Source organism: Cervus canadensis, chromosome 18 (genome assembly GCF_019320065.1).
Source record: "Cervus canadensis isolate Bull #8, Minnesota chromosome 18, ASM1932006v1, whole genome shotgun sequence".
Classification (NCBI taxonomy): Eukaryota; Metazoa; Chordata; class Mammalia; order Artiodactyla; family Cervidae; genus Cervus; species Cervus canadensis.
In genome coordinates, this window is record NC_057403.1 from 14,552,950 (window position 1) to 14,572,911 (window position 19,962).

Here is a 19,962-nt window from a genome sequence, read left to right on the forward strand (position 1 = left end):
GACATACAGATGGCTAACAAACACATGAAAAGATGCTCAACATCACTCATTATCAGAGAAATGCAAATCAAAACCACAATGAGGTACCATTACACACCAGTCATAATGGCTGCTATCCAAAAGTCTACAAGCAATAAAAAATTGTTAATTTATATTACTTTTGGCTGTGCTGGGTCTTCCTTGTTGCACATGAGCTTTTTATAGTTTTAGCAAGTAGGGGCTACTCTCTAGTTTCAGTGAACAAGTTTCTCATTGTGGGGTTTTTCTTGTTGCAGAGCATGGTTTCTAGTTGCAAGGGCTTCAGTAGTTGCAGGATGCAGGTTCAGTAGCTGTGGTTCACAGGCTTAGTTTCTGCATGGCATGTAGGATCTTCCCGGACTAGGCATCATATATCTGTGTACCCTGAATTGGAAGGCAAATGGACCACCAGGGAAGCCCTATCCATTCATCTGTTGATGGATACTTAGGTGGCTTCCATTTGTTGGCAATTGTGAGTAATGCTGCTATGAACATTGAAGGGCATGCGTCCTTTCAAATTAGTGTTTTTGTTTTTATTGGATATATATCCAGGAGTGGACTTGCTGGGTCAGATGGTAGTTCTAATTTTAGTTTTTTGAGAAACCTCCATATTGTTTTTTATAGTGTTTGCACAAATTTAGATTCCCAACAAGAGTGTATGAGGGTCCCCATTTGTCCAAATCTGCCTTCTGCTCTCCTGGGTTTTGTCTTCATATGTGGTACTGGAACTAATCTATCTTCCCAAGGTATGTCTCAATAACTGGCAAGTAGGTTTATCGTATTGGGTCATTATGCTACCTCCCCATTACAGAATTAAGTGATCCATATTAGCAGGATACCAAGATAGCTGGTGGCAAAGTCTTTGGGAATCTTGGTTCCTGGGCCAAGGGTATATGTAAGCAGGAATATACTTAGAAATCTATAAGCCAGCATTGCTCAAATAACTTGAAGAAACCACAAAAAGAATTGCAGCACAACAGATATACCTAAAATGCTTGGCCAAAGTAGGTTTTAGAGAATAGCATTGCCCTAGATTTTCTACTGGCCAAACAAGAAGGCATTAAACTATTACTCACATGACTTCTTTGACTTACATTACTATCTCAGAAGACATTGAGAAACACATGGAAAAAGTTTTCCAAGGGGCAAAATGGTTGCAAAATGTAACATAGACTGACCCTTTCAATGACCTGATTAATTGTTTCCCCTTGGGACTAGGCAAATTTTCCACACTGCTTTATAGCTGATTATTGTTTTAATATTATTATCCTTTCCCTAGCTATCAAGTTACTCATGACATATATCTCCATCTGCTTAAAGTCTGCTGCCAAAACCGCACATACAAATGATTGTACAGGAAACTGAGATGATGGATCAAATGTATAATCTATAAAATGGCTTCCCACAAGGGTCTGTGGTAAAGAATCCACTTGCCAATGCAGGAGATGTGTGTTTGATCGGTGGGTTGGGAAGATCCCCTGGAGAAGGGAACGGCAACCCACTGCAGTACTCTTGCCTGGAGAATCCCATGGACAGAGGAACCTAGGGGGCTACAGTCCATGTCACAAAGAGTCAGACACAACTGAGTGAATGAGTGCACACACCCACATCCACACCCACTTCTATAAAACATTTCTCCATAATACACATCTATGTTGTTTACCGCATTTTAATTAATTTACCCAATTATAACATTCTATACATTATGTACTGTTTTAATACAAATACTTTACATAGGCACACATTTTATGAATATTAATACTTATGTGAATGCTAATTACATATAAATTGAATATAAAGATACATACATACATATTTACAGATATACATTTCTTTGTTGTGCTTTGCAAATACTGCATTTTTTACTTCTTTACATTTGAAGCTTTGTGGCAACCTTGAGTCATCAGATGATGGCAAGCATTTCTTAGCAATAACATCTTTAAAAATAAGGTATGTACATTGTTTAATTAAAGACAATGCTATAGCACACTGAACAGACTACAGTGGGGTGTAAAATAACTTATATGCCCTGGGAAAACAAAGAATTGTGTGACTCTATTGCCACTTCTTATTGCAGTGGTTTGGAACTCAATCTCCAAGGTATGTCTACATTAACTCTCCACTTTGGGTCATATCATTTAACTGTTACAGAAAGTGCATCATTTTTCCTTGCTGGAAAATTGTCCACATTCTGGTTTTGGCTAATAGTGTTTTTGGCTGAAACTCTTAGGTCTTCTATGAACTAGCAGTTGACCTAGAAGCTTGAGTACATTCTGATTCAACTTCTCATCAAGATTCTTTCATGGACAGTATTCTGTGTTGCCTGTTACAGCACATGGGGTAACACAGAATACCTGGTTGTTCCCCAGCAGTAAGGGAAGAACAGCAATCAGGTGATGTCAGCCTCTTCCATCAAAATTTTACTCAAAAGAATCAGTCTCCATGAACTGCTTTCTAAGCCTGTTATCTCATAACTTGTAAGATATTGTATGTCCTAATTCTGTTCATCCTCATCTGTTTTTTAAATTAATCTAATAACTTGTACTCAATATCTTGACCTCCATCCCTCGTTCACTCTACATCAGCTGTTCATTCCCACCAACAGTCCTCTACTTCATTATTATCAATATCTTCAATGTCTCTAAGCCCAATTTAGACATTAATTCTGCAGCAACCACCTTTTAATCTTGTCTCTCCAATTTCACTTCCTTTTAGTTCTATGCAACTGCAGCCATTTATCAGCCAACCATTACTTCCCACCCTCTTCCCTCTCCTCTGGCAAAGTAGGAGTATTTTTTTCAATAAAGAACTTTTCCCCATCAACTCTGTTGTGTAACTCTAAGAGTATGTGACTGGCTTCCCTGGTGGCTCAGTCAGTTAAGAATCCACCTGCAATGCAGGAGAGATGAGTTCCATCGCTGGGTCGGGAAGATTCCTTGGAGAAGGAAATGGCAACCCACTCCAGTATTCTTGCCTGGAGAATCCCATGGACAGAGGAGCCTGGCGGGCTACAGTCCCTGGAGTCACAAAGAGTTGGACATGACTTAGCAACTAAGTCACCACCACTACACTATAACTTAATAAAGTTGGGGAGGGATAAAAATGACTGTTTTGCTTTATCATTATGAAATGATCCAATTTATCAGTGAGTATTCTCTTTTTCTTAAAGTCTACTTTGATATTAATATAGCTGCCTTGGCTTCCTAGTATTATGTTTGCACATTATATCTGCTCCGTTACTGTTACTTTCAACCTATTTGTATGCTAATATGTAAAGTGTAACTCTTGACAAAATATGTAGTTATGTGTGTTTCAATCTCTGTGTTTTTGCTGGAATTAGGTACAAGAAGGTGCTTCTTATGTGCATGTTAATATTTTATTTCTTCCTCTAGTTGCTGGTTATGTTGTTTTCCTTTTTTGTGAAAAATCACCTTGTTGCTCACTTCTGAAGCATGCACTTTTCTATATGAATAAAGGGAAAGACTCAGTTGTGTCGACTCTTTGCAACCCCATGGAATTATTCAGGCCAGAATACTGGAGTGGGTAGCCTTTCTCTTCTCCGGGGAATCTCCCCAACCCAGGGGTTGAACCCAGGTCTCCTGCATTGTAAGTGGATTCTTTACCAGCTGAGCCACAAGAATACTTTGGAAGCCCAAGAATACTGGAGTGGGTAACCTATCCCTTCTCCAGTAGATCTTCCTGACCCAGGAATCTATATGAATATAATGCTTTTAAAAATTTGCTTACAAATTGTAAAACATCAAAATCATTTTGCCCACTGGCAAAAATACGTGGCTGTAAATGTATTCCACCTTCATACTCCATCGAGGCTCAAAGTGTCTCTTGAACCAGCAGATTCTCCAGTGCATGGAGTGGTTCCACATAGCATCTCTTTCCTGTGGTTAAGATGCTTCAGGACCTGATATGTTTTTGTCAAGTCTGGGAGGTGGAGGCTGGTGGCTATTGATGATTGTTCCCTGCCAGGCTGTGTCGGATTCCATATCCAAAGTATATGAGAAATCCTAGTAGGGAAATGAGACAGTGAGAAGGAAAAGTAGGTGCTCTCCTCATTTACAAAGGCCCAATAAGTCTCTTATTAAGACAGTTTGGGGGAGTTCAGCTTGGGTTCAGTCACTCAAGTGGAGTTTTCATCCCAGAAAACCACTTACCAATCACATTCCAGACACCAAACTGGGCCCAGGTCCCAGAGGTCATCTGCATCATCAGGTAAACGTTCACGAAGATGCTGACCAGTGGGAGGACAGGCAGAGCAGGGACCTGTGGGCAGAGTCAGTTCATTCCTCAACACAGCCCAGACGTCTGAAAAGGAGACCCTACCCTATATGGGCGGGACACGTTTAGTCCAATTCAGGCTGTATGTTCAGTGCCTACTGAGATTGTGTATGTAAAGCACTGAGAGTGGGTCAGGGAAGGGTCCATTTGTTTTAGCAAATCTCCTTCTTCCTTGGTCTAGCAAAGATGTTTAGACCTCAAAGCATGCAGACTTCATTCACATAAGGTAGACAGTTTGGACATGTAAGGTCACCTACCTTGAACTGAAGAGGAGAGGGGCTCTGGGGCTGCCTCCAGATGATGACTGTGACCCCAGTGATGAGCAGCAGCAGCAGCACAGCCACTGTTGTGAGGCTGGGGTCTCCAGAGAACACATGTCTGGGCCACTGGGCCAGGATCACACTCAGGATGGTCAGCAGGAGAACTGCAAGGGTCAAGGTGGAGGAGAAGAGGCTGGGCCCAGAAGACAAAGATGTCAGGATCTTGAGTCCACCCATGAAACTGCCTACATCAGAAAGGGCCATCATATCTCCATGACTCCTCTTTAACTGCCAAAGACACAGTTTCCCACCCATCTTGTCAGTTTCAGAGTATGACCAAAGAGAAATCCCAGTGCTCACCAAGCAGGGAGGCACATCCATAGACAATCTGGCCAGATTTCTGGCTGGGGTTGGTGCTGGTAGAAAACCACAGACTCTTTAGAATATTTGAGTTTTCTGCTTCAGGTACAGAGTCCAAAGGACCTCCTTCAACTTCAGGCTTCATCTCAGTTTTCTCCTTCTTGCTTACATTCTGATCTTGCTGGTACCTGAATTAGAGGCATTATGGCAGTATTAACAGCAGCCCCTGCTCTTCCAACATCACACAGCCTATTCCACATCTGTCCTGCATTAAGCAGAGAAGCACGTTTAGAAGGCAGCATGAAGGCAGAAGACGATTACAACCCCATTAATCCCTACAAGTCCAAGGTCCCCAGTCAAGGTATAGTGGGGTCTCACCTGAGGACAAGCACAGAAAAAGCCACCATGGAGTAAACAGACAGAGTCCCAATTGACACGAAGTCCACAAGATCCCTGAACTTGAAGAGTAATGCCATGACCCCTAGAAAGAGGGCATGAACAAGGTGGGGAGAGAGTGTGAGAAATCACTGGAAACATGCAAATTAGGGAAGTCAAACAATGAAGTAGTGGGTTTTGTTTATCCACCTGCAAAGCTTCCAGCAAACAAGATGGCCATGTTGGGAGTATGGGTGCGGGCATGGATCTGGGCAAGGCCCCAGAAAAGGAGCCTGTCTTCTGCCATTGCACGGATCACAGGAGGGGTGGTGAACATGGTACCCAGGAAGCTGGGAGAGAAAGTGGGAGCATGTTGGGGATGTGGAGAAGCAGGAGAGACCAGGGCATCCATTCCCTAGTCTACACGGGGCAAGGTGTCCTTCCCTCTTGTCTCTCAATCCCAAGGACTGGGATACCTGAGTATCTGACAGTAGATGGGGAGAAAGCCATGATACTGACCTGGATGTAAGAGCACAGAGGGTGCCAACAGCCACAAAATATCTGGCAGGGTCCCAGCCAACGTGGAGAAAAGCCTGTGGGAAGGGGCTGTCACGATGAATCTGGTAGTATGGCACCATAAGGGTGAGTGCCGCTGAGACACCAAATTATGCCAAAAAGCAGATGAAGAGAGTGATCATGATGCTGATGGGGATGGATCGCTGAGGATTTATGGCTTCTCCCCCTGCAGGATGGGAGGAAGTACTGGGTCAGGTAAACACTGGAGTGAAATCACAAAATTAAATTCCCTTCTCAATGTTCAAAACCAGGATCACCTTCTCCCAACCCCTAATGCCAAGGGCAGCCAAATTGGCCCCAAACCCCTGATGGAACACACAATAACCATATTACCTCTAGTGGCAATGAAATCAAAGCCAAGAAATGTGTAGAAACATGTAGCTGCTCCATGGAGAATTCCTTCAAAGTCAAAGGGCACAAACCCTCCAGAACCCAAAGGGCCAAAGCTATGATGAGAGAAGGGATGAGGAAGAAGGTGGGTAAGGTGAGTTCAGCCACCTCTACTGGGCTTCTCCCTTAATATCACAAGTCCTGGGCTCCAGGACCCTGTTATCTGGATCCATCAACCAAGATCTCTTTCAGTTCAGTTCAGTTCAGTTCAGTAGCTCAGTTGTGTCCGACTCTTTGCGACCCCATGAATTGCAGCATGCCAGATCTCTTTAGTCCCCACAATATTCCCAGTTCTGCACCCTCACATGCATTACAATGGCCAAGGGAATCCTTCTAACCTAGAGGTGTCAGTAGATCCAGATATGCTCAATGTGTAGTCCTGTTCCGTGAGCTTCCAGTTTTGCAGGTCTCCCTTAATGAAGCCAGAGAGGATGATGAAGCTAAGAACCAAAATGTTGATGCCTGTGAACACTTTGTTAACCAGGGTCAACTCACGAACTCCCAGAATCTGTAGTCCTGTGGGAAAGATGGCATATGAGACATCCAAGATAACCAAATCCATAGAAACAGAAAGCAGACTAGTGGTTGCCCAGGGCTGGTGGTTGGAGGTAGTGGACAGATAGTCAGTGACTCTTCAGTGGTACAGGGTTTTCTTTTAGTGTGATGAACATGTTTTGGACTAGATAGAGGTGATGGTTGCCCAACAACTAAGTACAACTGAATTGTACACTTTAAGATGGTTAAATTCTTACAGTGACTATCACCTCACAATATATACATGTACCAGATCATCTCATGTAAACCTTAAATTTGTACAGTGTTGTATTTATATTTAAATAAAGCTGGGGAAAATAATAAAATCTTTAGTTTTATGCTATATTAATTTCCTCTCAATTAAAACACATCTTTGGGGACTTCCCTGATGGTCCAGTGTTTAAGAATCTGCCTAGCAATGCAGGGGATGCACATTCGATCCCTAGTCAGGAAACTAAGATCCCACAGGCTGCAGAGCAACCAAGCCTGTGCCCTTGCACTCTGGAACCCGAGGGCACAAGTAGAGAGTCTGTGCACCATATCTAATTTCCATCACAGCCAAATAAACAAATAAAAATTTAAAAGATATTTTTATAAGAAGATAATCCATATTTGGTCTTAATACAGAGAAGAAACTTATAGGTCTAAGTAGTTGATCCTCAGTTGGGATGATTTGTCTACCTCTTGACTTTTGGACAAGGCTATGGTTTTTCCATTGGTCATGTATGGATGTGAGAGTTGGACTGTGAAGAAAGCTGAGCACTGAAAAATTGATGCTTTTGAGCTGTGGTGTTGGAGAAGACTCTTGAGAGTGCCTTGGATTGCAAGGAGATCCAACCAGTTCATCCTAAAGGAGATCAGTCCTGGGTGTTCATTGGAAGGACTGATGCTGAAGCTGAAACTCCAGTACTTTGGCCACCTCATGCGAAGAATTGACTCATTGGGAAAGGCCCTGATGCTGGGAGGGATTGGGGGCAGGAGGAGAAGGGGACGACAGAGGATGAGATGGCTGGATGGCATCACTGACTCTATGGGCATGAGTTTGAGTAAACTCTGGGAGTTGGTGATGGACAGGGAGGCCTGGCGTGCTGCGATTCATGGGGTCACAAAGATTCGGACACGACTGAGCGACTGAACTGAATTGAACTGACTTTTGGAAATGTCTGGAGACATTCTGATTTTCCCAGAGATGCTACTCAACATCCAACAAGAATCTTTTTTTTTAAACCTGAAGTGCACACTTCCACACCTTTGAATGATCCAGCCCAGACTGTCAATAATGCCAAGGGTGGGAAACAATGGTCTATGTCTTACCTTCTGGTCTTTCATGTCACACATCCTCCTTTCCAGTCCTAATCCCCTAGCATCCTTCAATCCCAAGCCTTTCCCACCCCACCTCCCCCTTCTACACCCTACTCCCTGCTTCCTGACCCCTTTCTCACCTGTGACCAGCAGCACCAGGCCCAGGGCAAAAAAATCTGGATACCTGGCCAGGAAGTAAGGCATATTCAGGGAGAAAGATTCTTGTAACACCTGAGAGATGTGGTTCCCAATCAGGTTGTCAAAGATGTAACTCCATGCCCTGGCCACGCTGGCCGTGGCTGCAACAACAGAAGAAGGAATATTCATTGACAAACATAAACCGATTCTTGATATATTTTTTGGGGGTGGGGGGAGCTCACACAAAATATTTAATCTCAAAGAGTTTCTTTTCTTGGGTTGGAGAGGGCAGACCTAGATGATTCACAAAATAGGTCAGCTATTTAATATGCTATGAGGAAATCAATTTTATACAAGAAAATATAACAGAAAGTTGGGATCAGGTAGCTGGAAGGTGTGGATTGAAAATTTGAGTCCAGGTGTAAATAAAATCCCATGAAGGCAACAGCTGAGCAAAGACTTCACTAAGGGGAGGGAATGAGCCTGTGGGCCATGCCTCCCTCTCACCCGCTCCCTACTGTTCTGTTTCCTCTGGGTTCTTGGTCCAATTATTTAAGAAAAACAGGATAGACTTAAGTACAGTGAAGTTGTGGGGTTTTCTTGCCACTATTATCCACTTCACTCCACAAGGTCAAAAACAATGTTCTCATGAATGGGAGAACATAGGCAAAACACTCTCCGACATGAATCACAGCAGGATCCTCTATGACCCACCTCCCAGAATATTGGAAATAAAAGCAAAAATAAACAAATGGGACCTAATGAAACTTAAAAGCTTTTGCACAACAAAGGAAACTATAAGCAAGGTGAAAAGACAGTCCTCAGATTGGGAGAAAATAATAGCAAATGAAGAAACAGACAAAGGATTAATCTCAAAAATATACAAGCAACTCCTGAAGCTCAATTCCAGAAAAATAAATGACCCAATCAAAAAATGGGCCAAAGAACTAAACAGACATTTCTCCAAAGAAGACATACAGATGGCTAACAAACACATGAAAAGATGCTCAGCATCACTCATTATCAGAGAAATGCAAATCAAAACCACAATGAGGTACCATTACACGCCAGTCAGAATGGCTGCTATCCAAAAATCCACAAGCAATAAATGCTGGAGAGGGTGTGGGGAAAAGGGACCCCTCTTACACTGTTGGTGGGAATGCAAACTAGTACAGTTGCTATGGATAACAGTGTGGAGATTTCTTAAAAAACTGGAAATAGAACTGCCATATGACCCAGCAATACCACTTCTGGGCATACACACTGAGGAAACCAGATCTGAAAGAGACACATGTACCCCAATGCTCATCACAGTACTGTTTATAATAGCCAGGACATGGAAGCAACCTAGATGTCCATGAGCAGATGAATGGATAAGGAAGCTGTGGTACATATACACCATGGAATATTACTCAGCCATTAAAATGAATTCATTTGAATCAGTTCTAATGAGAGGGATGAAACTGGAGCCCATTATACAGAGTTTAGTAAGCCAGAAAGATAAAGAACATTACAGCATACTAACACATATATATGGAATTTAGAAGGATGGTAATGATAACCCTATATGCAAAACAGAAAAAGAGACACAGGTGTACAGAACAGACTTTTGGACTCTGTGGGAGAAGGCGAGGGTGGGATGTTTTGAGAGAACAGCATCGAAACATGTGTATTATCTATAGTGAAACAGATCACCAGCCCAGGTTGGATGCATGAGACAAGTGCTCAGGCCTGGTGCACTGGGAAGACCCAGAGGAATCGGGTGGAGAGGCAGGTGGGAGGGGGGATCGGGATGGGGAATACATGTAACTCCATGGCTCATTCATGTCAATGTATGACAAAAACCACTACAATATTGTAAAGTAATTAGCCTCCAACTAATAAAAATAAATGAAAAAAAAAAATGTTCTCATGAATGAGTGAAGACCTGAAACCCACCGCCTAATTTCCTGATCTTAAGCCCCACACTCTCTCCTCAATCCATCGTCTCACCAATGATATAAGACAGGATGAGGTTCCAGCCAGTGATGAAGGCACACAGCTGACCCATAGTGACGTAGCTGTAGAGATACGCAGTACCAGAGCGTGGTACCCGGGCCCCAAACTCAGCAAAGCAGAGACTAGATATCACACAAGACAGGGCGGCCACCAGGAAGCAGATGACGGTCGCTGGTCCAGCTCTCACTTTGGCTAATTCACCAGTCAGGATGTACACACCAGCTCCCAGGGTGCTGCCCACACCCACAGCCACCAGGTGGAGGGTGTTCAGATAAGCCGTGGGTCTCTCGGACTCCTGTCTGGGCTCCAGTGGCCGCTTGTGGATAAGTTTCTGACCAAACTGGCGAACATACTGATGCAGCATCCTAGACACGATTGAGGGGGCTCCGATGTGCAGAGAAAACAAGACACAAAACCATCAAGATTGTCCAATGGAAAAAAAAAAAAAGATTGTCCATTGGCCCTTGACCCTGAGAGTATAATTCCTTGGAATAATGGAGTTAAGGGGTGCAGGGGGCAAAATAACACATCAGACAGATTCTTCATCTCTAAGCTATGGTTTCTACAAACATGAATAAAAAACTTTTAATGTCTTTTGAAGTTACTGGAAGTGTATGAGAATTGAGGGGAGCAAAATATGTTGCATCAAAATGTGCCATACTATTGAACTGGACACTTAAAAATGTTTCAGATGGCAAATTTTGTGCTATGTGTATTTTGTGTGTGTGTGTGTGTGTGTGCTCAGTCACTCATGTGTCTGACTCCATTATCCCATGGACTGTAGCTTGCCAGGCTCCTCTGCCCATGAGATTTCCCAGGCAAAAATACCAGAGTGGGTTGCCATTTCCTACTCCAGGGGATCTTTTTAACCCCAGGATTGAACCCACATCTCCTGCATCTCCTGAATTGCAGGTGAATTTTTTACCACTGAGCCAACCAGGGAAGCCCATTTATATTTTATCACCATTTAAAAAATGCTGCCAATGATATGCAGTAGAGCCAGCTTCACAGAGTTTTTGGGTGCAGCAAATCCCATGACAATTTAATATAAATCATCATACAGTCATCTCTGCAGTTACCAAAATTGGAGGATTCTCAAGTCTCTTAAATTGTCCCCATATCCATGGAGGAGGAACTCTCAGATACGGAGGCCAACAGTATACAGGAGACTGACATCAGTAGTCACACCATAAACTTTGTATAAGGGGAATCTTTAATATTGCTTGAATATTAAAGAGTCTAAAAAGAGTCTCAAAGTAGCCACACTTGATCCAACCCCACAAACCCTAACTCTCCTCATACGTACAGTCCCCAACTCCTGTTTTCATCTGGAAAAAGGGTCTCTCCACCCTCAGGCTGGAGCCGGGCTGCACTCTGGGATTGCAGAGGTCTCTTTGGGAGGATGTGAACTCAGCGCCCAGTCTCCTACAGAAGAGGGTGACCCGAGACTTACTGGATCCTTGGAGCAGAGCCTAGAGCACTGGGTCAGTCAGGGAGACTGAGGTTAAGCCGTGTGGGGCTGGAACTGAGGCATCTCCAAGAACAAAAACGGGAAGTCCTGAGCACAGACGACGGTCCTCACCCCTGGGCTGTTGGGGTGGAGATGGGGCTGGGTGGGCGGGGAGCATCTGCCGTTTTGCTATCAGCCCTGACTCTTCTACGGTTGCCCTCGGGGTAGGTCCTGAGAGGTCTTTTTTAATTGTGGCAAAATGTACATAACACACAATGTACCACCCTATCATTTTAAGCGTGCAGTTCAGTAGTGTTAAGTACATTCATGTTTTGTGAAAACTCCAGAACTTTTTTCATCTTGCAAAGCTGAAATTCTATTCCCATTAAGCAAAAATTCTCCCTTTCTCTTTTTCTAGTTCCTGGCAGTCATCATTCTGCTTTTTGTGTCTATGAATCTGAGCACTCTAGTTACTTCATTTCAGCGGATTCAAACAATATTTGTCCTTTCTGTCAGGTTATTTTACTTAGGATTGTGTCCACTAGTTTCATTCATGTTGTAGCATGTGTTAGAATTCCCTCCCTTTTTTAGTGCTGAATAATAGTCTTATTTGTATGTACCCCCCTGGCTTATCCATTTGATGGTCAATGGGTGCTTGGGTTGCTTGCATGCTTTAGCTACTGTGAATAATGGTGCTGTGAACATTGAGTGTACAAAAGTCTCTTCCAGAGTGTGCTTTAAATTCTTCTGGGTATATCCTCAGAGGTAGAATTGCTGGATCATATGGTTCTAAGATTTTTATCTGCTTGTGATGGAGAAGATGTTCACTTATTGAGGTATGGGGAAGTCATTTTCGCTTACCCATGGTTTAGCATGAATTTTGTGTGAATTAAGACAGCTCGCCCAACCTTCACAGCTCATCTGCTCTAACCATTGAGGTAAGAGCATCTGTTTTGAAGATAAAAAATAACGCCCTTCTCTCGAAACATCCCACCCTCGCCTTCTCCCACAGCATATTATCAAGGGTGAAACAGATCACCAGCCCAGGTTGGATGCATGAGACAAGTGCTCGGGGCTGGTGCACTGGGAAGACCCAGAGGGATCAGGTGGAGAGGGAGGTGGGAGGGGGGATCGGGATGGGGAATACATGTAAATCCATGGCTGATTCATGTCAGTGTATGGCAAAAACCACTACAATGTTGTAAAGTAATTAGCTTCCAACTAATAAAAATAAATGGGGAAAAAAAAAGAAATGCCCTTCTCATGGAGCCTGTGTTAACACTCCCTGAAAGATAAGGTTCCCTTCCCAGACACTAGGGAGCTGCTGCCTCAGTGTCTATGTACTAAGTCTGTCTCTTTTGAAACCTTGAAGGAATATACCCTGTTGGGTGTAATGTCTGTTCTTTGCTTGGATGAGGTGTAAGACTGCGCTGGACACCATGCTTCAACAGAGCAGGTGCTCAGAGCTGTCTGACTCTGTCTTCCAGACTATAATACTCATTTTGGCTCAGAGAAAACTACCCTATTCCCATTACAGGTTGTTTATTGATTATTTTCACGGACACTTGAATTCGCATGATCATCAAGGACCTTGTGAAGAAAGGACTGTAAATCTGGGAACCCTGCTTACTACCTTCTCCCTCCCAGCCCTTTTACACAACTCAACTTCCTACAGTCTGCACATCACTTGAATCGCTCCAGGGTGGGGTGCCGGGGTCCAGCCTTGGCAGGATCCAGGGGGTACCCTCAGGATGAACGGCGTCGGGGAGAGAGAGAGAGAGAGAGAAAGAGAGAGAGAGAGAGAGAGACAGAGAGAGAGACAGAGAGAAAGAGAGAGAGAGAATGACCAGATGGGGGTGTTTGCAGGCTCTGGCAGAGTCTGGCAATGCTTTATTTTTTACTGTGGCTTTTATACCCTAAATTAGTACATTTCTAAGGGGAGGATAGTTTAACATTACATCAGCTTGTTCTTCACGAAACCAGAGTGTTTTCTGCATACTTCTTTGTTTATGAGGGTCTTGTACATTATCTTCTGGCCTTGGGGCCTATTGACATTTTATGACCTAGGTGAATGCAAAGCTGTTTTCCGTAATCTATTCTTTAATGAACACAAAGGTCAGTCCTTTTGCAGAAGTTATCAGTTAAATTTATCTAAAAGGTTTACCACACAAAGATTCTGCAGCTCCAGTGAGGCAGCCCCTGTTTAGCATTCCTGGTTAAAATTAACAATTTTAAACTCTTATTTTTCTAAATCTTTAACTATAACCACTTTTAGAATAATATTTTTATGTTCTCTAATAGGGCTTCCTCACCCCTGAAGGGCTCTGTGCCTATTAGGGCCTTTATGTGATCAGGTTCTTTATGCTGTTTTATGACTAGGGTATTATAAGCAATCATGCATATTAGTACCAAGGGCATAAATGCATTTGCCAAACAAACTAAAATACCAGCAAAGGAGTTTAAATTAAAACACTCCTTTCACCCTGGATAATCTCATAAAATACCACCACCCGGGAAACTTATTGATTAAACTTCTAAATTGATTCTTATTTGGAAAGAGATCGGGGAAGGCCTTCTGCCTGTGTCACAGAAATTAGGGAGTAGTCTATTGAAGCAAGCATCAGAAAGACAGATATCATCTTTAAGGTGAGCACCGGGGGCAGCTTTTCGGAATCTCTGAAAACCTGATCCTCCTTGCCTGTCAGGTTTTCTCCCTCATGACTTTGTCATGGGTAGGATCTCGTGTGCTGGCTCCCGGCAGTGGGGGATCCCGAAGCCCAGCTGGACCCCAACCAGGAGAAGGACAGCTTAACATCTCTGACGTGAATTCAGGCAACACAAGCATGGAACAAGCATCATGCCTGGTGTCCAGCCTTGCACAGAAGGATGGAAGAGGATAAAGGGGAGGGTGCCTTGGTCTTCTTCAAGGAGCTCTGTTGGCTGGGAGAGCTGAGCGCAGAGACATTGAAGTGACACTTGCCGCAAGAGGTCAGGAGCTCTACTCTTCAGTGAAGGAAATCCTGGGAGCGGGAAGTGGAGTGGTGAATGGCGGGTGAAGAGCTGACTAAATTCTGACCTGCCTCAAGAGACCCACATGCTAAAACATTGGGCACAGACCTTCCAAATGGGACTTCCATGTAGTAGTTGGCTTTTAGTTGTTGTTGTTACTCAGTCGTGTCCGACTCTTTACAACCCCATGGACTGCAGCCCGCCAGGCTCCTCAGTCTGTGGGATTCTCCAGGCAAGAATACTGGAGTGGGTTGCCATTTCCTTCTCCAGGGGATCTTCCCGGCCCAGAGATCGAACCTGTGTCTCTTGCCTGGCAGATGAATTCTTTACCACCGAGCTGACTGGAAAGTTCCAGTTAACTCTGACATTAACTTATAAAAAATTGAAGTATAATTGATTTAAAATACTCTAATTTTTCTTAAAAAGCTAACCATACAAGATGTAATGAAGTGGCTTATGCTGTTGTGGAGAGTTTAGTTCTTTTTTATGACTGAGTGTTGTTTCCCAAAGCCTTTGACTGTGTGGACCACCACAAACTGTGGAAAATTCTTAAAGAGATGGGAATACCAGACCACCCAACCTGCCTCTTGAGAAATCTGTATGTAGGTCAGGAAGCAACAGTTAGAACTGGACATGAAACAGCAGACTGGTTCTAAATATAGAAAGGAGTACATCAAGGCTGTATATGGTCACCCTGCTTATTTAACTTATATGCAGAGTACATCAGGAGAAACGCTGGGCTGGAGGAAGCACAAGCTGGAATCAAGATTGCTGGGAGACATATCAGTAACCTCAGATATGCAGATGACACCACCCTTATGGCAGAAAGTGAAGAAGAACTAAAGAGCCTCTTGATGAAAGTGAAAGAGGAGAGTGAAAAAGTTGACTTTAAGCTCAACATTCAGGAAACTAAGATCATGGCATCTGGTCCCATCACTTCATAGCAAATAGATGGGGAAACAGGGGAAACAGTATCAGACTTTATTTTGGGGGGCTCCAAAATCACTGCAGATAGTGACTGCAGCCATGAAATTAAAAGACGCTTACTCCTTGGAAGGAAAGTTATGACCAACCTAGACAGCATATGAAAAAGCAGAGACATTACTTTGTCTACAAAGATCCATCTAGTCAAGGCTATGCTTTTTCCAGTAGTCATGTATGGATGTGAGAGTTGGATTACAAAGAAAGCTGAGCACAGAAGAATTGATGCTTTTGAACTGTGGTGTTGGAGAAGACTCTTGAGAGTCCCTTGGATTGCAAGGAGATTCAACCAGTCCATCCTAAAGGAGATCAGTCCTGAGTGTTTATTGGAAGGACTGATGTTGAAGTTGAAACTCCAATACTTTGGCCACCTGATGCAAAGAACTGACTCATTTGAAAAGGCCCTGATGCTGGGAAAGTTTGAAGGTGGGAGGAGAAGGGGATGGCAGAGGATGAGATGGCTGGATGGCATCACTGATGGACATGATGGCATCACTCAATGGGCATGAATTTGAGTAAGCTGTGTGAGTTGGTGATGGACAGGGAGGCCTGGTATGCCATGGGCCATGGGGTCGCAAAGAGTTGGACATGACTGAGTGACTGAAATGAACTGAACTGTGCAGTATCATTTACGTGTGTGTGTGTGTGTGTGTGTGTGTTTAGTCACTCAGTTGTGTCCGACTCTTTGAACCCCATGGACTGTAGCCCATCAGTTTTTTCTGTCCATGGGATTCTCCAGGCAAGAACACAGGAGAGGATTGCCATGCCCTCCTCCAGGGAATCTTCCCAAACTAGGGATTGAACCCAGGTCTCCTGCATTGCAGGTAGATTCTTTATTGTCTAGAATCTAGAAGATATTGCAAATGAATGTATGTAGCAAAAGAGAAACAGACTCACAGATCCAGAAAACAAAGTAGTGGTTACCAATGGAGAGAGAGAAGCGGGCAGGGGGAAATTAGGGATATGGGATTCAGAAATACAAACTACTACAAATATAAATACTATGTATAAAATAGGTAGACTATAAGGATAGATTATAGAATGATACCCCTTATCTTGTCATAACTTTTGAGGGAGTCTAATCTGTGAAAATACTGAATCACTAGGCTGTACACCTGAAACTAATATAATAATTAAATAAATTATACTTCATTTATTATTTTTTGTTTATTTACTTTTGGCTGCACTTCGAAGCATGTGGGATATTAGTTCCCAGATGGATTGAACCCACATTCCCTGCGTTGGAAGCACAGAATTTTAACCACTGTATCACCACGGAAGTCCTTTACTTCAATTTTAAGAAATACTGATATAACAAGCAGTCAGGTGCTTAATTCTTAGATTTCATTACAAATTAAGGTTGCTAAGGGTTAAGAATTCTGATTAATATGTGTAATTAGAGCTACCAAAATTAATAAGGAAAACATCTTTGTGTTTGAGGAAATTTTTAAAAAATTATAAGGAAAAACATGTCTTTTGTTAAGGGGGAAGAAGGTAATTTTGTCCTAAAGTGACATTAAAGAGAGCAGAGAAGCACGAGACAAAATTGGAATGTAATAAAGGAAATTATAGAAAGTTTGTGGAAAAGGAGTGTGAAAAAAACTTCTGTTCTGGCTTTAGGACTGGCTAAGATGAGGATAAATTCAACTGAGTGAATTTTAATATTAAAAGGAAGCTTGTGCAGATATAGAGTTTTGTCTCCTAATTTTGACAACAGTAATACTCTGTTGTAACTGTCTGTATTTGTTTTTGAAATATTTTATTGTCACTTTGGTAGATGGATAATCATTGTTTCACAGAGACCTATGATTCTCTTTGATGAAATGTTTAAGAGCTCTAATCAAATTTTAAATGAAGTACTTTTTGACCTCTAGCTAATTTGAACATTTTTTGAGAGCCTCTGCAGTATTATAATCAGGCATATTGGTACATATAATTACATGAGTATTATTGTGAAATAAGTGATGATAAACCTTCTAAGGTTATAGTGGAAGGATAAATGTTATTAATGTATGTTCTAAAAATTATATGAAATTCCTAAAAATCTTATATGTCCTGGCAAATTGTCATCAGTCATAATTCTAGTTATTATATTAAAAGACCAGATGTTACAGAAATAGCTCTTTTCTGTAAAAATTTTTTATTTTTTTTTGGCTGCACCACATACATAGCTGATGGACTTTTAGTTTTCTGCAGTTCAAAGTGCAGAATCCTAACCACTGGACTGCCAGGGAAAACCCTCTTTTCTTTTTAGTTACCTTGATTGTTATTTAAATTCATCAACAGAGTCAAACATCTTACCTCTGAAATTTTACATAGGTTATATAAGAACTCATCCTGTGTCTTATTTCTCCATTTCCTTGCCAAGCCTTTAGAGGGTTAGAGGGAAGGTTAGGTGACTTTTCCAGGCTCACGTGGCCAGTAAAGTGGGGAGGCATGGGGTGGGAGGAGAGGAATGTGTGAAGCCTAGAGGGTGTCCACATTGTACCCCTACCCCTGGAGAGACAGCAGACCCTCAGTCATCTCCCCAACCCCTTCATCATCTTGTTGCCCTGTTCACAATGACTCACTGACTCCCTGCCCTGTGGGGACCACCTATTTTTATGAATTTCCTCCATGATTCACTCTGTCTCCTGCTTCTGCCAATTGTTTTATCCCCCTAATCAATCTACACCAAGAATAATCATTTCAAAAAGCCTTCACAGCTTTCCATGAGATACCCACCTACATCCATCACGTCATGATTTTCATATGAAATGAGCCCAGATCAAAGGAAGACGTTCTCATCTCACAGAATCCTTCACCCCCTGCCCCACCATTCTCTTCTCTCTCCTCTTCCCAATTTCTCTCTGCATTTCTTTTCTCCTGCAACATGATCTAGGATGCACCACTGATAGATGAGATATGCCTTTAAAGATTCATTTTCTAGTCTAAGTAGTTTAACAAAATATTTCCCCTCCAAAGCAAATACTGTGGTCTCCCTTTGATAATTCCTGGTAAATAAAAGATTCCTCATCTTGGATCATGTGAAATATTACAGATATGTTTGATTTTTTCATTACATGGTTCACCAAATACAGTTGAGCACTTACTGTGTTCCAGACACTGTTTCAGCTACTGGGAAGCATGAATGGGTCAAGTGTCATGGTCTGAAGGTAACTCTCCACTTTCAAATTCATAGGTTGATGTCTTAATCCCTAGGACCTTGGAATGTGACTGTATGTGGTGGAAGGGTGGTTTGGTGGTTAAGATCTACCTTCCAATGCTGGGGACGGGGATTTGATCCTTTGTCTGGACTAAGCCCACCTGGCAACTATTTTGCCAGAGCACCACAAATAAAACCTGATGCAGCCAAAAATAAACAAATGTGAGACTTCAATGAAGAAAAGACTTCCCTGGTGGCTCAGAGAGTAAACAACCTGCCTGCAACGTGAAAGACCTGAGTTCCATCCCTGAATCAGGAAGATCTCCTGAAGAAGGGAGTGGCAACCCACTCCAGTATTCTTGCCTGGAGAATCCCTTGGACCGATGAGCCTGGAGGGCTACAGTCCATGGGGTTGCAAAGAGTTGGAAATGACTGCAGCGACTAACACTTCACATTTCAAATGAAGAAAATTATTTTAAAATGAGGTAATTATGGTTGCTACTGCTAAGTCACTTCAAATAAGGTCATAAGGGTGGGCCCCAAGGAAATGTAACTAATGCTCTTATACCAAAAGGATTTTAGAGTACAGATAACATGCATAGAGACCAAGGGCTGAGAGATTTAGCAAATAATATTACAAAACAACCAGATACACTGAATTTAGATAAACAATGAGCACATATATTTTAATCAGTATATTATATGTACGTATCTTATGCATATTAATTATGCTGCTGCTCCTAAGTTGCTCAGGCATGTCTAACTCTTTGAGACCCTATAGACTGTAGCCCACCAGGTTCTTCTGTCCATGGGATTCTCCAGGCAGGAATACTGGAGTGGGTTGCAATTTCCTCCTCCATAAAGTGCAACTCATGACACAACACAGGGACCTGAGTTTCCTTCCTATGCGACAATCTCTATCTTTCTGCTGGAAATAGGCACAAGGAGGAGCTTTTTCTGGGATGATTAGTATTTTACTTCTTCCTCCAGTTGCTGCTTACATTCTTGTACATGGTCTTGTAACTTATATTCTTCTACAGAAAATTTCATCTTGCTGAACACAGACTTTTCCATGTATGCGTATTATGTTTTTAAATTATATAACATTAAAGTCATTTTGTCTTCTGTTAGTG

The 19,962-nt window shown here is 42.5% G+C and overlaps 2 protein-coding genes across 2 annotated transcripts in view; both read right to left on the minus strand.

Annotated features, from left to right (window-relative positions):
- Positions 1 to 19,962, minus strand: part of LOC122421234 (cationic amino acid transporter 3-like) — a 214,225-nt gene that overhangs the window by 20,775 nt on the left and 173,488 nt on the right. The gene's annotated exons all lie outside the window — the stretch shown is intronic.
- LOC122420191 (cationic amino acid transporter 3-like) lies at positions 3,952 to 10,608 on the minus strand. The gene is given in 11 exon segments (XM_043435040.1): positions 3,952 to 4,040; positions 4,188 to 4,296; positions 4,569 to 4,735; positions 4,932 to 5,119; positions 5,310 to 5,412; positions 5,517 to 5,656; positions 5,826 to 6,048; positions 6,216 to 6,328; positions 6,611 to 6,788; positions 8,249 to 8,407; positions 10,239 to 10,608. Coding segments are annotated over 11 exon segments (1,839 nt in total).